The sequence below is a fragment of the Diorhabda carinulata genome, chromosome X (assembly GCF_026250575.1).
Source record: "Diorhabda carinulata isolate Delta chromosome X, icDioCari1.1, whole genome shotgun sequence".
NCBI classification, from domain to species: domain Eukaryota; kingdom Metazoa; phylum Arthropoda; class Insecta; order Coleoptera; family Chrysomelidae; genus Diorhabda; species Diorhabda carinulata.
This window is the reverse complement of record NC_079472.1, coordinates 35,735,893-35,758,387: the sequence shown is the minus strand read 5'-3', so window position 1 is coordinate 35,758,387 and position 22,495 is coordinate 35,735,893. Positions and strand designations below refer to the sequence as shown.

Genomic DNA, 22,495 nt, shown 5'->3' with positions numbered 1-22,495 from the left:
TGTAACACCATTTTGTCAAAAACATTAAAAATAACAGCAACTATACCCCAATATGACTAAACTAACGCCATCTTGACTACAAACTATCACGCAACTAACACCACATAATACTCCTATATGGATAGTTCTTATGGGAAAAAACGTCTCTACGTTACGGTGCAAACAATATCATTTTCTCTCTCGTTCGAGATACTTTATCTCTACTGCCCATGCTTCATACGTGGAAAAGATGTGCACAACTAACTGAAGCGCCCGGAGGAGAGAGAGAATGATAGATTATTTGTTTCACTCAGTCGGAACACCTTCTACTTATAGAAACTGTCCATATAGGAGTATTATATATATGGTGTTGACCAACAACGAGGACAGAAAAGTGAAGACAGAAACAATGGTTACGATTGCACATCATGAGGCTCATGATGTTGAATTAAATAATTTAAGTAGTAATGGAATACAATGGCTTTTAGATAGTGGTTGTACGGACCACATCATTAATGAAAAATTATTTGATTAATGTACGGTATTAAAAGAACCTGTAAATGTTTATTTAGGGGATAATAAGATTGTGAAGGCCACAAAACTTGATAGTGTCAAAAGCTTGTGTTTCATGTTAAAGTTATGAAGTCAAATTTAATAACTGCTAGAAATGCATTGCTAGTTGAAATCTTTATGTAAGATTTATAAAAGTTGTCGAATAGTCCAGGTTTATTTAACAGAAAATACTTGCTGAACGTTGGGTTAGGTCCATATAATACGATGGCCTATATTTCGAATATTAAGCTTATAAACATTATTCATGAAACACGCTCAATAATAAAATACGTAAAAATGTATTCGAAAATACTTGGCAGATAATAGAAATTTCAAAGTTAATGTGAAGCTTGTCCAACAGCAGTATTAACAAATATCTTGTGGGCAGTCGATACCCATTTCAGAATGACAATTTTTAATTGATAGTTTTTTTTATTAATTAATCTAGTAATTTATTTTCGTCCTCTTTGCAGACTACTCCGCTTGTCATGTTGCGTGTTCAGGAGGAAATCGTTAATCCTGATGAACCTGATAAGAAATATGTATGTATCGGTTCTATAAGTGTGCAAAATTTTGAGTTTATATGCTTAAAATAAGGAAAAACGAGACCAAAGATTCCGTTGTATCCTAAAACCTGATCTGGCTAGTTAGATAAATTTGTTGTCATGAGTATTTCCAATTTATTAAGCATTATATACACAAAACTCACGTGCTCGAAGCTTATGAGCTTATCACGCCAGAATCAATTAGAACAAACTTCGGTGAGCTTTGTGTCAACTGTCAAATTTTAAAGTAGACCACAAATTATTTGTTGCCGAGTCCGAAATACACGATACTCGATTAAATGGATACAAAATACGAATACTACTTATTTGTAACCATACTTTTTACTATAGATTACCTTCTTAGGCTTTCTTGTACTCTTCTTTATTAAGTAATAATGCATATTCTCAACTTGTTTCTGCATCCAATAATATGAGAGAATATTTTTTTGAGCAGTCTGGTTGTGATTCCATTTCAAAAACACGCTTGCAAATCTAAATAAATTCCTTCATAACCTCAATTCTACAGTTTGTGTCTAAAGCGTAATTTTGAAGCCCAACTATGGTGCTTAAGGTACAAAGGGAAAAGGTTATTGTGTTTGAAGCACATTTCTCAAAAACGGCAATTTTGAACAAGCCTTTTAAATGCTCGATTGAGTGCTCAAATTGTGTAAATGAACAACGACGATTGGTACATCATTATTGTTCTAAATTGTGGCTGCAAATCACGTTGCATAGATACATACCAAGCTTAAAAATTACTCAATTTGAAGAAAGTACATAATGGAATTTACCTTGTTACTATTATTATACTTTTTAATGTAAATGGATTATTCCAAATGTTTCACAGCTATTGCATTGAATATTAACGTTGTATGATACTTGGGTTTTTCTAATGTAAATATTAAACGGTTGATAAGTAAATTCGTCGCAATAATATGATAATGTGCAAATTCATTCTCTGATTTTGAAGCAATTGATCTAGTTAATAATCTAATAATATTTATAATTACACAACATTAAGTTCAACTCTAGTATCTCAGACTATAAACAATATTTGTTTAGAAACATTTTTATATTAAATTTATTTACTGATGAAACTAGTGAGCACTGTGTTCAAGGTAATTAATTCGCAATTAATAGTGTTAGTTTTATAATAAATAAATTGGTAAGTACTTTCTACTTCTAATAGCATGAGTTCGTTTTTATCATGGTTTTCAAGGTGAATTCATTGATACAAATATTGAACGCTCCCCACATTTTGGTATTATTCTCAGAGAATATCTCGGTGAAATATTTGAATTGGATTGAACGAACTGGAAGGCTACTTACATTCCTATAATTAACGTAGTATAGATTGATTTATTTGGGAATATTTGAAAGACAAGATTTGTTAAAATAGGCCGCCAAAAATTGAAGATCTATAAGACAGAAATAGAGTCGAATTTAAAAAATTATATCAATTTGTGGTTAAAATAATACCACCTGTATAAAAATGGTTTTTTCTACAACTGCCATTAAAAGTCACACTTCAAAGTCAGATTAGTTACGTGGTGGAAGCGTGTTAAAAATATTTTCCACACATGGTTAACAATATTCACGAAAACAGATGAAATTATAACAACAACTTTAGAAATTACGAATTTTTATTATCAATATTTAACAACATTACTTACATCCCGAAGCCTTTCTACCTTTTCAGGTATAAGGCACGTAGGAGTTGAGTCAATATGTGAGCTCCTTTTCCCACAGCAGCTTCCATTCTTACGTATTTTGTGATTTACCCCTGCTATCTTAATTCTTTCTGTCCAGCCTCTCCTCGGTCTTCTTTTTTTTGATCTCTAAGAGGAGTTGGATAGAAGAAATTGAGAATCGAGGAATAAGATGGCATGAATTTGAAGAGAGACACATAATATATGAGAATGGAAACTACTTGTGTCTCAGATCCAAATTTTAATATGGGTGTGGCTCCTTTTTCATATATTTCTATTTTTATTTGTTTTGGTAGTTCCTTTTTGGCTAGAAATTAAGTCTTAATTGCATTGAAGAATCTTCCAGCTGCTCCAGTTCTCTCGTTTATCTCTTCTTTCACTCTTCCATCTTGTGTTTGTGTCGTGCCAACTTATTTAAAGCTTTTGACTTATTCTTCTAATTTTTTTCTTCTTCTACTTTTATCTCATATGTCTTCTCCTTTTGGCTTATTATCACCGCCTGTAGACTGTCATTGTATATTTTTAAGTTTAACTTCGAAGTTTCCTTGTGTATAGTATCTCTGATATTTTGATATTTCCCATTTTCCAATGTCCGACTTGATACTGTTCAGTTTGTTCTTTTGTACTCTTTATTCCTTCATTTAACACCAAGGTAAATAATAATGGGCTTAGTATACATCCTTGCTTCACTCTTTTTGTTGCTTCGAAACTATTTGTTTATTAGTTTTTCTTCTATAGAATATTTTCCATATCAATTATTACTTATGAACATAAATATTAATCGTACAACTAGGGCGAAGTTAGGGAGCTTCGCAACACATTACTGGAATCCCCAGTTCCTTAATAACTAGTAGAAACCGGAAGTACATTATAGGATGATGTTGATTTCCTGGCAGACTCTTCATTATCCACAGGAAAGACCAAATCTACACGTTTATTATACTTATTCCACTATCGACAAACATAATAATCAGTCACAAACTAAAACAAGACTTGGACAAGAACGCAATTTAAATAATAGCGCTTTTTTATTTGTAAACAAACAATTGTTAGTAACTCCAGCAACGTGGCCATTCACAACAACCTTGGGATTATTTGAATATTACGCTGCATTTTGAAGTTTAATATCTCTCCAAATTAGCCTATTTTATTATCAAAATAAGACAGTTATACAAAAAAGCATTGTGACATTTATGTTAAAATTTATTTCATTTTCTTGAAATTGTTCAATTCGCTCCGCTTATTTCAAAAACTTTTGACTCACAAAATAAATAACTATTTTAAGCATTATTTTCGCCTTTTATATTATTAATTTAGTTATATAATTGATATAAACAGAATGACTCATCAAGGAATTAATTTTCTATCAAAACGAAAATATCAGGTAATAAGTATGCGATTACATACAACTTACGGCCGCATTTTATATTAAAATTTTGATTGTTGTTTACTAGAAACTAAATTTAATACTAACAATCCGTAGTTGTAGGACTCTTACAAAATAAATTGATTAAATCTAGAGAAAAGGAAATATATACACCATGGATTTAAATAAATAAGAATCTTGAAGATGCAAAGTCCGGACTAAATGTTAGATGTGGTAGTTGTTCAATACCACCAAGTTCTTCTTCGATCTTATTCCGTGCAACTTTTGTAGTATGTGGCTTAGCATTGCAGTATTGTCTTGTAAGAGAGCAGCTTTCTACTATATACCTCGGCATTGATAGCTCAACTATTTGAAATGATTTTGAAGTGCACTACACCTTGATAATCCCACTAGACACACAACAAGACTCTCCGCTTTACTTGATTTCACTTTGCGACGCGTTTGGGTAACTGTTCTTTATCTAACCACTGATTTTCATGTTCTGGTTGTTTGGATGAATCCATTTTTCATCTCATGTAACAATGCGTCTAATAGAACGATCACTTCTACTTGACGTTTTGCTTCAATTTTGGGTAATTCCTGTGGAAATTTAATAGATCTTATCTAATGATTTTAAATGGCGATAGTATCGTTAGAAAGTCTGAGGGAGTGTTAGTTCTAAGTTGATTTTCCAGTGCTTCCTTTGTTATCTCAATATCCCACATTGGTGCACTACCTGTGCGCAAACGATCTTCAAGCGTCACATCTTACACCATCGCTGTGCTGTTCACTCATTAACTGTGATTTTCGTTTTAATTTTATATATTTTCCTTGCTGCCACGGCTAATTAGAACTTTTGCTTCCAATAAGTCTTAACATTTCTTATTCATCGCACTCTATACTATTTATTATAAAAAAGCACTGCGTTGTTAATAAACGTTGACATGCTAAAATGAAAGCGTAGCAATTTTCTTATATGAAATCTGCATTACTTATGGGACGCCCCTTGTATATGAGATTTTTATACACATAAAAATTGTTATTTTAGATCGCTCTCTTTGTAGTCGTTGACACTTCATATATTCTAATGATTATTAGGAGACTGATGTTTATAATGAATGTCGCAGTCGTGATAGACGGAAAGTTATTGACTTCTCACATTCGCCTTCATATTCTGTCTAAATTGATTGTAATTTATAATTTATGCATTTGTAGCATTTCTCAAAATACATGAAAATGTCTGAAATAAATCAGAAATTTGTATTACCACAAAGATATACTGGATCCGAACCTAGCGTTTGGTAAGTAAGTAATTAGTTAATCATTTAGTTGATATTCATTGTCAAAGATATCATATTTGATTAAATCTTCCTCTGCAAATCCTTTCACATCAAAATAACATGCTAAAGGAACCGCGTAGAACGAAGGGTCGGGACTGTGCTCGCAGAGTTTCTCTCTAGGAAATTTCTTCATAACGGATAGAAAAAAAAATTTAAATAGAAACATCAATCATCTTTCCATTCTTCAAAAATGAAAATTTGTGTGGCAATATCTTCAAAAGGCACTATTGATACGTACTTTTTTTGAAAAAGCACGCGGCGATTCAGTAATCTGTTAACTCCGCAGAGTATGTGAAAATGCTAGATACGATTTTTTTGTCAATTATTTTAATTAATTACAATAGAGCATTAATGCAGCAAGATAGACGGAACAATATCCAACAAGGAATGTTCCTAAACAACATGGTCTCCATGAAAGATATACCATGGCCTCTTCGCAGCCCACATCTATCTTTGGCTGATTTATTATTTGTGAGGTGTTCTTACAAATCGAAGGATACTCCAATTAAAAGTCATTCGTCGATAGATTGGTAACATACATAGAGCTATGTGTCGAAGAGGTTTCGAAAATTTAATGACCAGGATCCAGGATTGCCAGCGGCCGATTTTATAACTTTTTCATTTTATATTTATATTAAAACGAGTGATATTTTTGCTGGTATCTTTTTGGCAACCCTGTTTTTGACAGGATTTGACAGGATTTGTGTGTAAAACCTTATAAGATACGACTGGTGCAAGAATTGAAGCCACACGATCTCCCACAACGTCTAACATTTGGTGAATGGGCGCTGGCAAAATTGGAGATCCATCTTTTCATCGAAAAATTGTGTTCAGCGACGAAGTTCATTTCTGGTTAAATGGATACGTCAACAACCAAAATTACCGCCTCTGGAGTGAAGACCAGCCAGAAGCATTGTAAAAGTTATCAATGAATCCTGGAAAAGTCACTGTTTGGTGTGGATTATGGGCCGGTGGCATTATCGGGCCATACTTCATCAAAAGCGACGATGGTCGGAAAGTTACTGTGAAAGGCGTGCGCTACTGTGTGTTGATTGACTATTTTTGGAAAATGGAAGAATTGGACTATTTCTTGTGGGGCCATGTTAAGGCTAATGTCTGCAGGGATAAACCAGCAACGATTGACACACTGGAAGCCAGTATTGAAGCATTTATTCCCAAAATACTGATTGATATATTGGAGAGAGTGTGCCAAAATTGGACCTTGCGCATAGGCTATCTAAAGCGGAACTGCGCCAACAATGCATGAAATCATCTTCAAACATTAAATTATACTGATCGTTCTATCGATTCTAATAAAGATTTCATCAATTTTTTTTGTGGTTTTTTTCAAAATCAAATCCTACACCTGATTATAAATATTTGTTTGGAAGCTTTTTTTTTTGTTTTTTTCATGACAATATCAAAAGCGCACGATTACCCAGGGCTTATTTGTAGGACAGAATATATTCAATTGGCGTTAGATTATAAACCTCTCAATTTAGGTCAAGGATTTCCAGATGAATTCCCTCCAAAATACGTAACAGATACGTTAGTAGAAGTAGCAAAAGATAGATCCGATTATACGATACATCAATACGCTAGAGGATTCGTAAGTATAGTATTAATAATTCATTGTTCTTTAGTTTTTCTTTATCTTATAATAAATTATCAATTTAAAAGAAGCTGAAACAACACGGTTTATCAGAAAATCGAAGTAAGAAAAGAAAAATTAACCATCAACCGTAAGGAGATTTCTCTTATCAATAAAAATAATGTCCAAAGTTTCTCATCATCACGCTTTTTATACAGTTGGTTACATATATCTATCTCAAATTTACCATCTAATGGTAATGATAATTCATCATTTAATAATATGTTGTATACTTTCAGCAGTGCAATTATATTATTTATTTTTTGATACCTTGACGATCTTTTATGAAATATTTAGGAAATTTTTGCATTGTCACTTTGGTCTTTTACAAGTAGACAAGTAGATGCAATGTTTTTAAATAAATGAAAATTGTCTCCAAAGATTCCGTTACATTGATAAATAAATACCATGATGTAAAGACTTCAAGGTGTGTTCTTTTACAGAAGACCTATACTGCGCAGTCCCACTTTTCGCCATATTGGGTGTCACCAGCTGACTGAATTATATTTATTTACATTGAGTGTATAGAGTAGTTATTGAGATTAAAATGCTTCCTTGTTCTGTACCTTCATGCACAAATAACAATACGAATTGTAGAGGTAAAGATATTAGTTTCCATAGATTTCCTACAAAATATATTAAATTACTTAACAAATGGAAAAAAGTTTGTGGAGAAAGACCACTTAATTTCCAAAACGGTAAATATTTACAAGTTTATCCTATATTTTTTTGGTGGTTGATTTAACATTGATCAAATATTTATTGTTTGAATAGCGAGAATATGCTTGAATCATTTTAAAAAAAGTTGCTTCGTGTAAAAACTGAGCACTTGATTGTTAGTGGAGATAGAAATATCTATGTGTTATCCAATGATGCAGTGCCAACTGAGAATTTACTTACTAGTGAAAATTCAATGTGAGTGTAAAAAAAATAGCAGAAATGCTGTATTACTATAAAATATTCGTAGATTGACTTGTTGCTTACTATGTGCTTTGTTATATTAACTAAAGTTTTACAATTTGTTTTATTGATAAATTGTTAAAAAACACACAATGCATTTTATTATCTAATTCTCCTTGTTAAACAAAAAAATTTATAATATACGAGTACATTTTTTACACGGCAAAAAGTTTAGCAATTTATTTAAAATTATTGAATTCACATTAATTTGAGAATTGTTTTTATTGAAATTACTTTCAAACAAACCCAATTTACCATATACTGAATTAATTTTTCATAGTTTTGTATCACATTCGCTGCTCAACGTTTCGTTCATAAAAATTTTAAAACGAAAAGATTCAAATTCCCGCATTGAATTGATTGGCCAGAAGAACAAAATGGCCGATAGTGAGAAAGGCCTCTTATTGGCTGTGGCTATCCGGCTGCGCAAGAACACACCTTGTAGTCTTTACATCATGGATAAATACCATATATGTTATACTCCTATATGGACAGTTGGTATGAGAAAAAAACGTCTCTACGTTACGGTTCCGACAGTATTCATTTTCTCTCTCAAGTGAGACACTTTATCTAGACTGCGCATGCTTGAAAATGCGCAGAACCGAGCTGGAACTTTGGAGGATAGAGAAATCGTTACCATTCTATCTTCCTCAGTTTCCACTTATAGAAACTGTCCATGTAGAAGTATTACATATATGATAAATATATACAGGTTGAACTAATATAAATTTTGTGAAAAATAAAAGCTTCTTAATTATAGTGTATTATTTTGACCCCAACTACTGGAGAAATAACATTTATCAAAAAATAAAGATTCTATTTATCGTTTACGGTCGATAACCTTATTAGAAGAAATACATTAACTTTGAGATCACTAATATGTTTATTGAGTATTTTTAATAAATATAAGTTTCATTGATAAATGTAATTCTATATTTAATTCAATGGACATCTTACAAAGTCAACTAAAGATTACTCATAGATACTAATAACGTATATCGTATTAAATAATAATTTTCTGTTTTTGTTATAATAACACTGGTCGACAAAAAAAAATTTTCTGTAGAAACAAAAGAATGAATAGGATATTGTGATAAAATGGACCTATACAAATACGAAAATATGAAAAAAATAATTGTAACACGTAACACATATTTTTTTCGTAAATCTACCGTAAAAATAAAGATTTAAAAAAAAATTTATCGAAATCGACGATTTTTCGATTTTTTAGAGCCAAACAATGGACCGCGAAAGTATAAAATTACCAAATGTACAATATTTCAAAGGAAAATAATAACAGTCAAAAAAGATCACAAACACATAAAAGCCTGGTAATGTCAATTGCGCAAGATCTTAGAGGATTTTGTAGCGCTTAGAATATTCGAACCAGTGGTGTCAACATGACAGGGCGACCAGTCTCACTGCTGGACAATTTATAACATTACTGCAGGAAATTTGTGGTTGACACGATTCCTGAGGCTCTAATTTCAACTATCCTTCACATTCGTCTGATCTAACATCAACGGGACTCTACCTATGGGATATGTTGAAGGGGAAGTTTTCAGCGATAAGATATACTCAAAACTTTTAATGGTTTACGTGAGAAGATAGTCTCAGGAATACCTAGCAAATTGTATTTTCGAATCTGTTTGAAAATCTGTGTGATTGTTATAAGCAGTGCCTACAATATTGCCTAATTCGTAAGCACGTTTCTCCAATTTCAGAAATATTGTTGCACGGCTAACCACTTAGGAACGCGGAACACGACCTTTACTTACCTACTCCACGCTCAGAATTAGTTGAGGGCTCAATATTTTACAATGCAGAAAAATGCACAATCACTTGCCAATTGAAATCAAATCAATATCATCTTTTCCCGCATTTCGCAATAATTTGAGGGCATATTTTCGGGAAAGAGACTTCTATTCTAATAATAATATTTTATTCCGTGCATGCTGCCTACTGGTTTAATTTTGCTATGAATTTATATAGTAATTATTATTTTTCTTCTCTATATTATATTTTATTCTATTTGTATCTTTATTTTTAGTTTTTACTAGCTTTTGTCTAGAAATTGTAACAATTTTTTGACAATAAAGCATTTTTCTCTCTCTATTTTGAGCATGCATGGAAATAATTGGAACAATAATGTATAAATAATAAGTAATATACTTATAATATTGTTAGTATTTTGGCGTATACTATATATTGAAATAATACAAACAAGTTTTTAGGTTATGTATTGCAGGTACACATTCTATTCAAATACACCATTCTGAATCAATATATTTTTCAAATCAATAGCTATTTGTTTCGAAGTTAAAGATTTTTTTATCTATTGCAGGGACACCCTAGACTGATAAAAGCACTAGCGAAATTGTACTCAAAGTTAATTGGAAGACAAATTAATGAGAGAACTGAAATTTTAGTATGTATCGGAGGTTACGAAGCTCTATTTTCCGCAATTTCCGGTCACACAGATGTTGGAGATGAAGTTATTGTTATTGAGCCGTATTTTGATTGCTATGAACCAATGATAAAATATGCCGGGGGCATACCACGATTCATTCCACTGCGACCGGTAATTATTTGTTATTTACACAGAATATACAGTTTACAGAAACTGAAGCTCCGATCCTGCTTCTAAAATTGTATGTTGTGTGTGATCAAAAAATGAAAAAAAAACTTATAAAAAAATACTCATACTGCAGTTAACGTTTAATCTCGAAAACAATTGATAATGTGGATGTGGACAAACTTGTTTTTTCAAACATGCGAAGAACTTAAAATATCGTATTTTGTATTTGGACGACGCTTGAAAGGGTGAAAAGTTTCAGCTCTTGGCTTGAGTGAATTTTGTAAGCTAGTAAATTCAAATCTTGATTCAAAATTCGTGATGTCTGTTGATATTTAATTCTTCAGCACCACTCCGACTCGAGTTTGACGGCTCTTATGCCGCACTATCACGAACAGCAGCACATATTTTCTACGGAAAGGATTGGACAAGCATGCACAAATGTTTTCACGTTTTCTACAGACCTTGTTTGACATATATAGTTGATTATTCTGACCAAAAATAGCTCAAATATGTACCTTTCCATGGTGGATTTTCTCAAAGAGTGAAGCAAAGAAAATTCGAATAAAGTTAGTCATTGCTGACATTCACTTTTCAGACATCTAACTTACTCGTCTAGAGCAGATGCAGCGTCAGACGGCCATCCTTTTGACCTTAAAATTTATTTGGTAAAAATCTATTGTGACTGAAACCAAATTTGAATACTTCATTTGCATATATTTTTAACAGAGTTCTGCTGCAATCTAGTTGGAAGGATTCACTTCAACTTACGAACCAAGTTAAAATGTCGATTTGTTGGCTGAACAGACAGAAGAGAATGCAAGTTTTAATAAGAGTTTTGATATTACATATAGTATTTTCTTCTTACAATCAAACATTTTTATCTATTATTCAATATCAGTATAATCAAGTTTAACATTATTTAGATTAAAGTCATTTTTACCTATAAAAACAATTAAATGCACTACAATGCGCTCTGGGTGTTTTCCAGCTAATTATAACTACGTTTTTTTTTATTTTTCACCAGAGCAGAAACTAAAAGTTTATTTGGTTTATGGAAAATTACTTCAAATGTCCTATTTCATTTTAGTTATGTAAATTTTGGCTTCGAAAATTTGAACTTCAATATTGACATTGATATAGTTTACTAATACTCGAAAAGAATGACTTTTTATTTTACTTAGAAGGTGTTAAAAAATTGTTTGATTGAACCAAGTGATCTTTGAAGGTCTACAGTATGCCTTTTTGTGTTTTGTATCTAATCTATATATTTAAAAATGCATTGCTGTTCGTTAGTCTCGCTAAAACTTGAGAACGGCTGGACGTTTTGGCTAATTTTGGTCTGGAATTATTTGTGGTTCCAGAGAAGGTTGAAAAGGTTGATAAATATGAAAATGCTCGGAATTAAATAGAAACAACAATTTTGTTTTTCCTTGATGTTTTATCACAAATTAAATTTCTGAACACAACCATAATATTTGACATTTGACAACCAACTAATATATCGATCCATCCTCTATGTCACTCTATACTTCAAAGAGTGCATCCTTCTATCTTTGTGAGTGACGATTACCGCTACATTCTTTACTTCGGTGATCCTTTGTGCAAGTGACATTTCAAGTTATGTGCTCTTTTTTCTGGTTGATCTTTTGTGATAGTGATAGATACTGCTAACATGCGAGTATTTTTGCAACAAGATGAAACTGCAAATGTGTTTGCGAAGCAGTTGCTAGACATTGGAAATAATGAAGTCTCAGTAGACACCTCGACCGGATTAATCACATTACTCACAGATTTCTTTCACATCACAGACTTAATAGGAGCCTATTCAGCGTGTTTCCCCAGATATAGCGAAACAGGTCAATAACCATAGTTGGCTGGGTGAACGAGCAATATTGGGGACGATGATATCGAGGATCTCTTTCAGAATTTTCTTCCGGGACAGAGTTGGTTTCCTTCGAATCAATTGCCATCGTTATGAACCAGGATGACGTAGTCAACTATCCCACGGAGTTTTTAAATTCACTGGAATTGCCTGATTTACCACCTCACAATTTGCAGTTAAAAGTAGAATCAGTTGTTATCATGCTACGTAACATTACTCAACCTCGACTGAGCAATGAACCAAAACTAACTGTGAAAAAGGTGATGAATAACGTCATTGAGGCAACAATCATGAAGGGAGAATACAAAGGAGGGAATGTCTTGATTCCACATATATCTATGATTCTAACGGATTTACCATTCAATTTTAAACGTTTATAATTTCCGGTGCGTCTGACCTTTGCGATGACCATAAATAAATCGCAAGGCCAGTCGTTGGAAGTTTGCGGAATCAACTTGGAGTTTACCTGTTTCACGCATGGACAAGTATACGTCGCGTGTTGGCGCGTTGGAAAACTGTCATTATTATTTATTAGAAAGCTATAAATTGATTAACAGACTGTATCATACCTGTGTGTGTCTGTCAATATTAAATTGAAACCTTATAAATATCCAGAATTTCAGGAAAACTCTGTTTTGTAAGTAAGCAACATAATGTTTCATTATTAGAATATAATAAAACTTCATTCATACCGAGCATTATTTTTATTTGTTTCACTGATAAATGATTTCTTTTGTTTGTTTTAAGGCAGTACGAAGTTTGTCAGTAATACCTAAATATATACGTCTAACAGTATTCCGAAAGCTAACAAATTTGCTTACGATAGTATATTTTGAACCTTATATTTAATATTTCTCTTCTCATTTACTTACCAAAGTGATATTTTACAGAAAGAAGTAAGCGGAAGGCTCCTTTCATCAGCAGATTGGGTTTTGAATAAAGAGGAATTGGAAAGTCTTTTTAATGAAAAGACTAAAATGATTATAGTTAATTCACCAAATAATCCACTCGGGAAAGTATTTTCAATGGAGGAATTAACTTTTATCGCTGATTTGTGTAAAAAGTGGAACGTACTATGTCTTTCCGACGAAGTTTACGAATGGATGGTATTCAAGCCTCATAAACACATACGAATAGGTAAAACAAATTCGTTTATTAAACAGAATATTATTTATCCTTTAGTCTAGCTAATACTTCGAAGGGTTGAAGTCAACCCTTTCTTTATTGTTTGGAGTTTAACAGTTACGCATTTCTTAGAGATCCTACAAATTCGGGTTTCTCCTTGCTGCTAGGAACAAAAATAAGTTTTGATAAGATTCATGAGTTAGTTATTCTAAGTTATCTGTTTGAACTAACATGTTAGTTCTGTATATTTTTTCTATTTTTAAAGTTGAATAACGTCTCGACTTTTACTTGCCTTCAAATGCTTACATACACTGCTCAAATATGAAAATTTCGTGAACTTCTTCGGAACTTTTTTCTATTTGAAATAAAATCCTACTAAAGCGACTATAGCACCAGAGTTTCAAACCGAAACGGGTTCAAACTTGCTACTTACTGATGAGATTATAAGGCATATTAATTGACATACCTGTAGATGCAATACACCTCGTATATTCCCCTCGAATGAATTATTTTTTATAAGTAATCTATCCGAAACACTTTTATGTGACATCTACTCTTATTATTCATTAATGAGAATAGTTGATGTTACACCCCTTGATTTCCAATATATTTCAAAATCCACACGAATTATTCAATTCGGTAAATTTACAATGTTCATCTGGTTAAAAGGACGTTGAAAAATTACGGAGAAGCAGATTATTTATCAGTTTCCTGAGGAAATGCTTTTGCCAGGACACAAAAAGAAGTATTCAAGCTGACAAGACGTTATCCCAGAATGTATAATATTTTTAACATTCAATTGAGCAGTTCAAAGGTCTCCTGTAATGTCAGCAATTATTTCTATTCGACAAGATGTAATAAAAAGGTTGGTCATGGATTGAAGCACATATTCTGGAGTCAAAAATAATTTTTTTAGTATGTCAGAACGCAAAAAAGTTTCGACTATTTTTGTTATAGTATAGAATAAATTGGTGATATTTTTTAAACTTCATTATAAATGCATCAGAAAATAAAAATTTTGGAGTGAATCTTGTAACAATTTGTCTTCAAGGATTGATGCTGATGAAGATAAAGTTCAGGAAGTATATGGTGAACACAATACAGAATTTTGAACGTAAGTTGATCAGATATGAACTGATATCTAATATTTCGATGAAGTTTGGTTTTTGGAAAAAACTTTTTTCCATATTTTTTTTCATATTTCTAAAATAAATGAACGATGGTTAGTTGAGGATTTTGTTTTTAACTTATATATCAAATTTCAACACTTTAGAGAGTCTTATAATTCTAATGAGTAAGATTTACGTAAATTTTTTTTTAATGCGTATTAAATAAATTGGAGCTTAAACATAAATGTTATCAGAGAAAGAGAATAAATATTTGCAAGACGAACAACAGACGGAGTTTCCATAAGAAAACAAGATAATTTACAATAGGGATCATCTAATTGAATATTTTTGGGCACTTTTATCTTAGTGTATGATGGAGGGTGACAAGCCAAAATTGAGGAACAATTGGGGTGTAGAATGTTTAGGAAAATACCTGAAATAGACGTTCAAGTCGTTCGAGACATAATTTATTATGTATATATTATATTTTTATCGATTTATTCACTTATTGACTCCATCCTACAGCCCAAGGGCCATAAAAGGTGGAAAATACATACATAAGAGTTAACAATTTGAAACAATCTAAACCAACCAAAAAATACGAAAAAAATTGAGCAGTTCTAGAATTCCATAACAACTCTGCCAAGGAATAATAAGAAAGTTATAGAACGGTAAAAATTTTCCATTCTATTTAAGTAATAGTGCCGCAAATGAGATCCAGAGAGGTCTGCATTTGAGAGAGATATTAATTCATACGATACAAAGGATAATGAGAGATGTTCACAGAAACATTCTATTTAAGTTATTAACTGTGTCTGTTAATGAATCGCTGATTATGACAAATAAGAAAAGTTGTATAAAAGATACAAAAATATATGGTTGAATATTTTGCGCTGAAACTAATGGGTCATATGTTACGATAAATATGCATTGTGAACGTTTTTATTACCAAATTTTTATGAAATATTTTCAAAGGCTGTAACTTTTTGTATGCTCATTTGAATCAATCGAGGATTTGCATAGATGTATAATTTTTAATTTTTTTAAATAGAATATATGACAACAAATATCCACAATTTTCCTCACAAGTCTTTATCTGCTATTAACCAATGCTCCAGCAATCAACACTATCGAAAATATTGAATCAAAACTACATCTCATTTTGTTTTGTAGAGTTTATTAAACTTTCCGGACGTGTTATTTCTGTTATCTCACCTTCACACGTTTATCCTATTGTGATCCTTTTTTTAAATCACGTTTCTACGTTTCTATGGATCTACATCTAACGAAAGCAGAGTTATTGATTTGATAGTGGAAATTTTGATAATAATTAGAATATACAACTGCAAATAAACCGTAATAGTTTTTTTGTTCTCTTTCATTCCAATTATTGAAACTAATGTATTCTAAAGCATCAACAAATGGAGTATTATTTTAAAATACTTGGAGCAGATGAGATTTTTGATTCTACTTATAAAACATAAAACAGCCGCCAATTACTCATTTACAACAGTTATACAACCAACGGTGCTTTATGGGAGTGAGGATTGGATCTTGAATAAAAAAGAAGAAAACAAAATATACATATGGGAGAGAAAGGTAATAAGGAGGATTTTTGGAGGGGTGTGGTAGCAAAATGAATTGAGGAGAAGAACGAACGCAGACATCAAAGCACTGTATGGTCAAGTTGGGATGGGTCGAAGAGAGTTGTGAAGAAGGGGAAGAAGGAGCGAAAAGAAAAAAAGGACGTCCATGGAAAAAAAATGGATAAAAGATTGTAGAGAAGATTTAGAAAGAATAGGAATAGAGAACTGGTGTGAAGCGGCCATGAACAAAAATAGATGAAGGAAAGCAGTAGAGCGGCTCCAAGCCTTGTGCCTATAAGGCCTGTTGAGCTGTATATATATATATATATATATATATATATATATATATATATATATATTTATATATATATATATATATACACTTTTCACCAACGTACTTCTTGAATAAAATTACGTGTCTAAGCTTAATTTTAACTGGATAATTGATGATATTTTCAATTCGAACTTATCATTTTCAGCAACTTTACCTGGAATGTGGGAGAGAACGATAACAATTGGTTCTGGTGGTAAAACATTTAGTGTGACTGGATGGAAAGTTGGTTGGGTTTACTGCCCAGAAAATTTAATGAAAAATTTACACATCGTTCATCAAAATAGCGTTTACACCGGCGTTACACCTGTACAGGTATTATATCCTTCCTATTAATTTAGTCCAGTGCGTTTACAGAAAGCGAGTTATTTATTTGACTACTCCTTATAGTAATTATCAACTTTCGCAAAAAATGTCGATAAGAAAGCGTCTAACAATAGCTTTCATACAATTACAATATATGCTTTTGTTGGTGTTTCTCATATAACATCGGTTGACCCAATTAATAATTGCATTCTGAAATATTTGTTGTTTGAAAATAATATTTTTGAAAATCCAAAAATAGGTCAATTTCAATTAACATGTGGCTGAATTTTTAGCGTAGCTCAGTTTTTGAACTAGTGCCCAAAAACAACCCTTAACGAAATTTAAACGCCAAGGAATTTTAAGCAATCCATAACTTTGAAGTTGAATTCTTTCTTCTTTTTTTATTTCAATGATTTTCTTTTGGAAAGAAGAAGAATTGAGTCATTGGGTTTTGTGGAATTGTAAATCTTGATTATTCTTACCAAAAATTTGAAAAAGTATTTCTTTACAAATATATTTAAACATGTTTTTATTTATACCAGTTATTGTTTATTCCTTTATCATTGAAATCAGAGTTTTTCCAATGTTTTGTTGTAGTGTAGTGAAAGTGTAATACCAAAAAATAAGTGTGTTGCTAGACTCTTTAACCAAAACCAAAAAAGTAAATGATTAGCGAAAAGTGTTGTCACGAGTACGCTACGGGTCTCTCTCATTTACGCACTCGATGGTGCTACCAAAAGTCTAATAAACAGGAGAGCTGAAGACAGCTTTATAAACAGATGCTCTTAATCATCAATTGGGAGGCTGGTTCATCGGGTTAATTATTGGCAATTGATATATAGCGAAACAATTAAAGACGATAAGTATCAGACAAGATACTCAATATTCAACATGCAAGAGTGAAGATGAAACTCCAATTCGATAAGATATTCTGGGAAAGAGCGCGGGAGAGTAAATTGAAATCAATGATACATAAATATATAGACTTCTTCACTTCGCTCATGATATAGGATTCCATAATTTGTACTCCAGCACTTACAGGAACCGGGCACGATAGCTGAATTGCCGCTGAAGTAGCTGTTACAGCAAAAACACATTTTCAATGAAGGTCATGTACATATCACATAAAAATCGAATATTTTGACAGTCATTTTGAGTGATCATATTTGTATTGATTAGAACTTTACTGGTTGACAATAACTTGAATTTATTTAAATACCTAATTGATTTTTGATAACCCAAGCTCAGAAAATGATTTAAATCTTCATGGAAACGTTTTTGAAAAATGACGATATGCTTCGTCACTATGATGTACGCAAATTTTTAGATGATAATATTGAAGAGGCTAGAGGCTGGATTGATTCGGCTATCTATATACTATATAGCTATATTTATTGGGGTTACTAAGTCTAAACCTTATGCCGCACTACCTGAAACTTTCAAGACCTTTCGACAAAACATTGTGATAGACAACCGTTGCATTAACCTAGAATGTTGTGAAAAGTTAGAAAAGCATTTAGGAACAGACTCTACCACTGCTTTACCAAGTTATAGTACATTCATCGAAATTAAATTGCTTTTTGGAAAAGCTGTTGTTATCTTGAACATTAATCTATGCAGTTTTCTCAGAAAAAAGTCGTTTAAAGAGACAAAAGAACGGGTCTGGACGCAGTTTCAAAATTTACGAAACTTTTACTTATCATATCTTGACTTTCAAGATATTTTAAGGATTGGTTCTGGGTGATAGAGGAATAAAAAGAGTTGTAAATTACTATAAAAAGTCAACTTATCAAGGCTGAAATTCTCCTTTTTTCATCTTGTCTGCACATATCTAGAGATATTTGATGGTGCAAATTTTAGTTTTATATATAATATTTGATTACAAATGGCCTGATTATCACAAGACAGATTCAATTAGATTTTATATTGTAGGTAGCCACAGCTATAGCTTTCGAAATCGAAATGGAAAGAATGGAAAGTGATGATTGTTATTTTGTTTCCTTAGCCAGAGAATTAGAAGCGAAAAGAGATTACATGGTTAACTTTTTGGTGGATATTGGAATGAAGCCGACAATTCCTGATGCAGGTTATTTTATGTTAGCCGATTGGTCAGCACTTGGTACGCCTACAACTGTTATCCTCAGAATGATTGCTATAAAATTAAAAACTCTCTTCCAGTGAATATTGAGTAATAATTAATCGCAAATGCACATTCCAAATAAATTGAAAAAATTTATAGAAAAAGCTTGGTTTTTTCAAAGCTCTTGGCGGTCAGCTGCTAGAACTTTCTTTAAGAGTTCTACAACCTCTTAACTCAATTCTGGAGATTACATTTTCGTAATTCTGATTTTACGTTTGCCCATATTAACTTTATAGGGTTGAATATGCAATAGTAAGGAGATAGTCTGAGAAGAGTATGACCCTGTTCTTTGCACAGCTTGTCAATATAATAAACTTTAGACCTTTAACTACAGTAAGCAATTCTTTGTTTGTTGGGCCTTTTTTACGATCGCTGACATTAAATCACTTTTCAAATGATTATGCTGTCATATCTTCATGATAATCAGCTGTACAGTTTTTAATTTTTTGAGCAGATATTAATAGAGCATTAGGTACCAAACCGTCTTTACTTCCAACGTGTATTCTTATAATGCGTTTCCCTTTAGAACATGGCCCATTCAAACAGCAATTTTTACTATTGTCAACTCCACCGAAATTTAGAAATTTACTACATCGTGACTGTCAAACCATGTTTTATCTAGATAAATCTTGACGCAATGTTTCTAAACTGGTATAATTGTAATCTGGATAATCTCCTAACTTTTGCTGTATTATTTCTAATATCGCAATCCTGTTATCCTTATAGAAACTATAAACTGTCCTACGTATAAAATCTTGAGTAGTTTTGTCAACTGATTCCTGACTACTCGATAAATGGAAAATTTATTTACTCTAGTTAATTCAGTGATTCTTATCATGATTGCATTATTAGATTGTCGCATATTTTTAAACATTCGAATATATTTAAAAAAACTTGCTGTGTTTGTATATCTAAGTCTTTATTCTCACTATCCTGTACAATTTATTGACTACATTTACTATTTATTTAAATAAATTTATTAGTTAAATTGATCTCGTCAAGCCAGGAATATTTCGAAGAAATTGTGTAGATACAGCTTCGTCCAATAGAAATGCATGTATGTTTACGATTCGATGTTTTTATTGGTAAGTGGAGATGAAAGTCCACGTGGACTGACGTTTTATTAGATATTTACTGAATTTTATACGGGGAGTATATTGGAAGCTCTATACGTTTATCAGAACTTAAAAAAACAAACTTTGTAAAATTATGTTACCATCTATCTTCTCTGCAAAATTTTAATCCAACTAGTTCGAGAACTCAACAATTACTTTGCATATCAAAATGAAACGAACTCCTGGAAAGCTATAAACTGGTTCATTCTAATTTTACGTATGAAGTGGAAGAACAAACAGACTCATATCTCTTAATTAAATCTTAAATTCTTTTCTTAAAATTTTTAATACTTTTTCAGAAAGTAAAGTAGATATGAACTCAGAAAACGACAAATATAACGATTTCCGTTTTACAAAGTGGATGACAAAAAACGTAGGTCTACAGGGAATACCTCCATCAGCGTTCTTCAGTAGCCCCAATAAATATTTAGCGGAACATTGTGTGAGATATTGTTATATGAAGGTATGTTGAAGAAATATTGTTAATCTATATTCACCACGTTCCTTTTGCCTACCGCATTCACCATTTTATCCATGGAAGTATGAATCCTTCCATGATTCTCTCTCATTTAGTATCATTATTGTACTTAAAATATTTTCGTGACAACGTTTATCTTTTGAAGCTCGTGTTTTACATGAACCGATTCTATCGTTTACTATTTGTACATACAGTCTTCGTAGGATATGGGAAAAACCGATCAAATTTGTTTTTACTGGTTATACGAGGCGTTCCGGAATTATTGTAAAAAAATCTGGGAGTTAGTAGATGACATGAAAATAATGTTATGAGATTAAAAGAACTTTCTCATGTGATCCCTTGTTTCTTAATTATAGGCTTTCAAAGTTGCGAAATGAGTGAGTTTGACGAAATGAATAATTCTACACTACTCTCTGAAGGCCAAGGGAAGCTCATGCCCATTGTACAATATAGTAAAATAAGTTTTTTAATCGATTTTTTAACAAAAAGGTACTTTGTTCAACTCGATAAAATTCATGGTTTAGGAGATATGTGGATTTTTACATCCTTGTACATGCTAAGGAAACCGTTCGCTATAAAGAGACATTCTGAAGAAGATTATCAAAAATTGTAGTTATTCATTGAAAATACTTACTATTGAAATACAATAAAATATTTCTAATTGTCTAACATCATGTTACGTACATAAAGAAAAAATTCAAATGTAGTAAATTTTAGTTGGTCAGTCAATAACTTATCAAATAAAAACAAAACATTATCCAGTAAGACTGGCTTACTTTCGTTGTTTTCTAGATAAACAACGAGTTGATAATAGTTGGAAAAGTACTATTTACTGATGAAGCTGGTGTCACACGAAACGGTTTTATTAATTTACATAATTTACATTTATGGGGAGACAAAAAGCCTCACGGTAAAATTCAAATAAAGAATCAAAATCGACATCGTGTTTATGTGTGCACAGAAATAGTGAGTCTATATGGCTACCGATTCTTAGAGTATCTACAAAATGGAATGCTCTTCCAAGTTCAAAGAAATACCCTCCTAGGTGCCTTACTTCGAATATATATATTATAGTTTTTTTGTTGTTAGTTGATAAGTTGTAGGCTAACCAAATAAATGTTTCTACATTTCAATTTTTTACTTTTTTACTTTGTGTGTTCGACAATATGTAGTTTCAATAAATAATCACAATTTATGATAATTTTCTTCAGAATGCCTCTTTATGGCGAACGGTTTCCTTAGTATGTACAACTATCTAAATATCTACATACCACCTAAGCCATAAATTTTTTCAATTTAAAAAAAAAGTGATGTTTATTTAAAAAATTATAATATTTTATTCATGATGGTTGACAAGGGAATGTCAAGGGTTTAAGCCTGTTGTTTTAAATAGAATTTTTACTATGTAAGTATGACCAAACTATCAAATCTATCAGATTAACTCAATATTAAATATATGTGATATTTATTAAAACTAATATTTATATTACAGAAAACTGAGACATTGAAGCAAGCAGAAGACATTTTGAAACAATGGAAAGCTACTGCAAAATGAAATGATTGTAATAAAAGTCAATAAACATTAATTGTTTCAAATGCCTAAAATTATTCTATTATCCACAAAAAAGTAAAACTAGAACTAGATCAAAAAAAGTTTTTTAGCTTCTTTTGATTGTTTATTCCATAAAATGACTTAAAAGTCAGTTATCGGCAATAAATCATTTAAAAGAAGGTTTGGAAACG

At 31.7% G+C, this 22,495-nt stretch overlaps 1 protein-coding gene across 2 annotated transcripts; it reads left to right on the top strand.

Annotated features, from left to right (window-relative positions):
• Positions 1–1,905: 1,905 nt before the first annotated feature.
• Positions 1,906–22,348, top strand: LOC130901394 (kynurenine aminotransferase-like). Of its 2 annotated transcripts, none has more exons than XM_057812776.1 (9): positions 1,906–2,194; positions 5,367–5,452; positions 6,947–7,100; positions 10,447–10,683; positions 13,453–13,699; positions 16,862–17,028; positions 18,952–19,138; positions 20,574–20,737; positions 22,245–22,348. In XM_057812776.1, exons 1-9 carry the CDS (start codon positions 2,168–2,170, stop codon positions 22,305–22,307), a joined length of 1,332 nt encoding a protein of 443 aa, XP_057668759.1. In that variant the 5' UTR covers positions 1,906–2,167; the 3' UTR covers positions 22,308–22,348. The 2 variants fall into 2 exon arrangements, with proteins under 2 accessions (XP_057668759.1, XP_057668760.1); XM_057812777.1 differs by having other exon boundaries at positions 2,088–2,241.
• Positions 22,349–22,495: the final 147 nt, after the last annotated feature.

Coding starts and splice junctions, on each gene's coding strand:
- LOC130901394 (XM_057812776.1), top strand. CDS start 2,168: ATGAAACTAGTGAGCACTGTGTTCAAG. Junction 5,453..6,946: donor GGATCCGAACCTAGCGTTTG/GTAAGTAAGTAA, acceptor GCTTATTTGTAG/GACAGAATATATTCAATTGG. Junction 20,738..22,244: donor TGAGATATTGTTATATGAAG/GTATGTTGAAGA, acceptor TTTATATTACAG/AAAACTGAGACATTGAAGCA.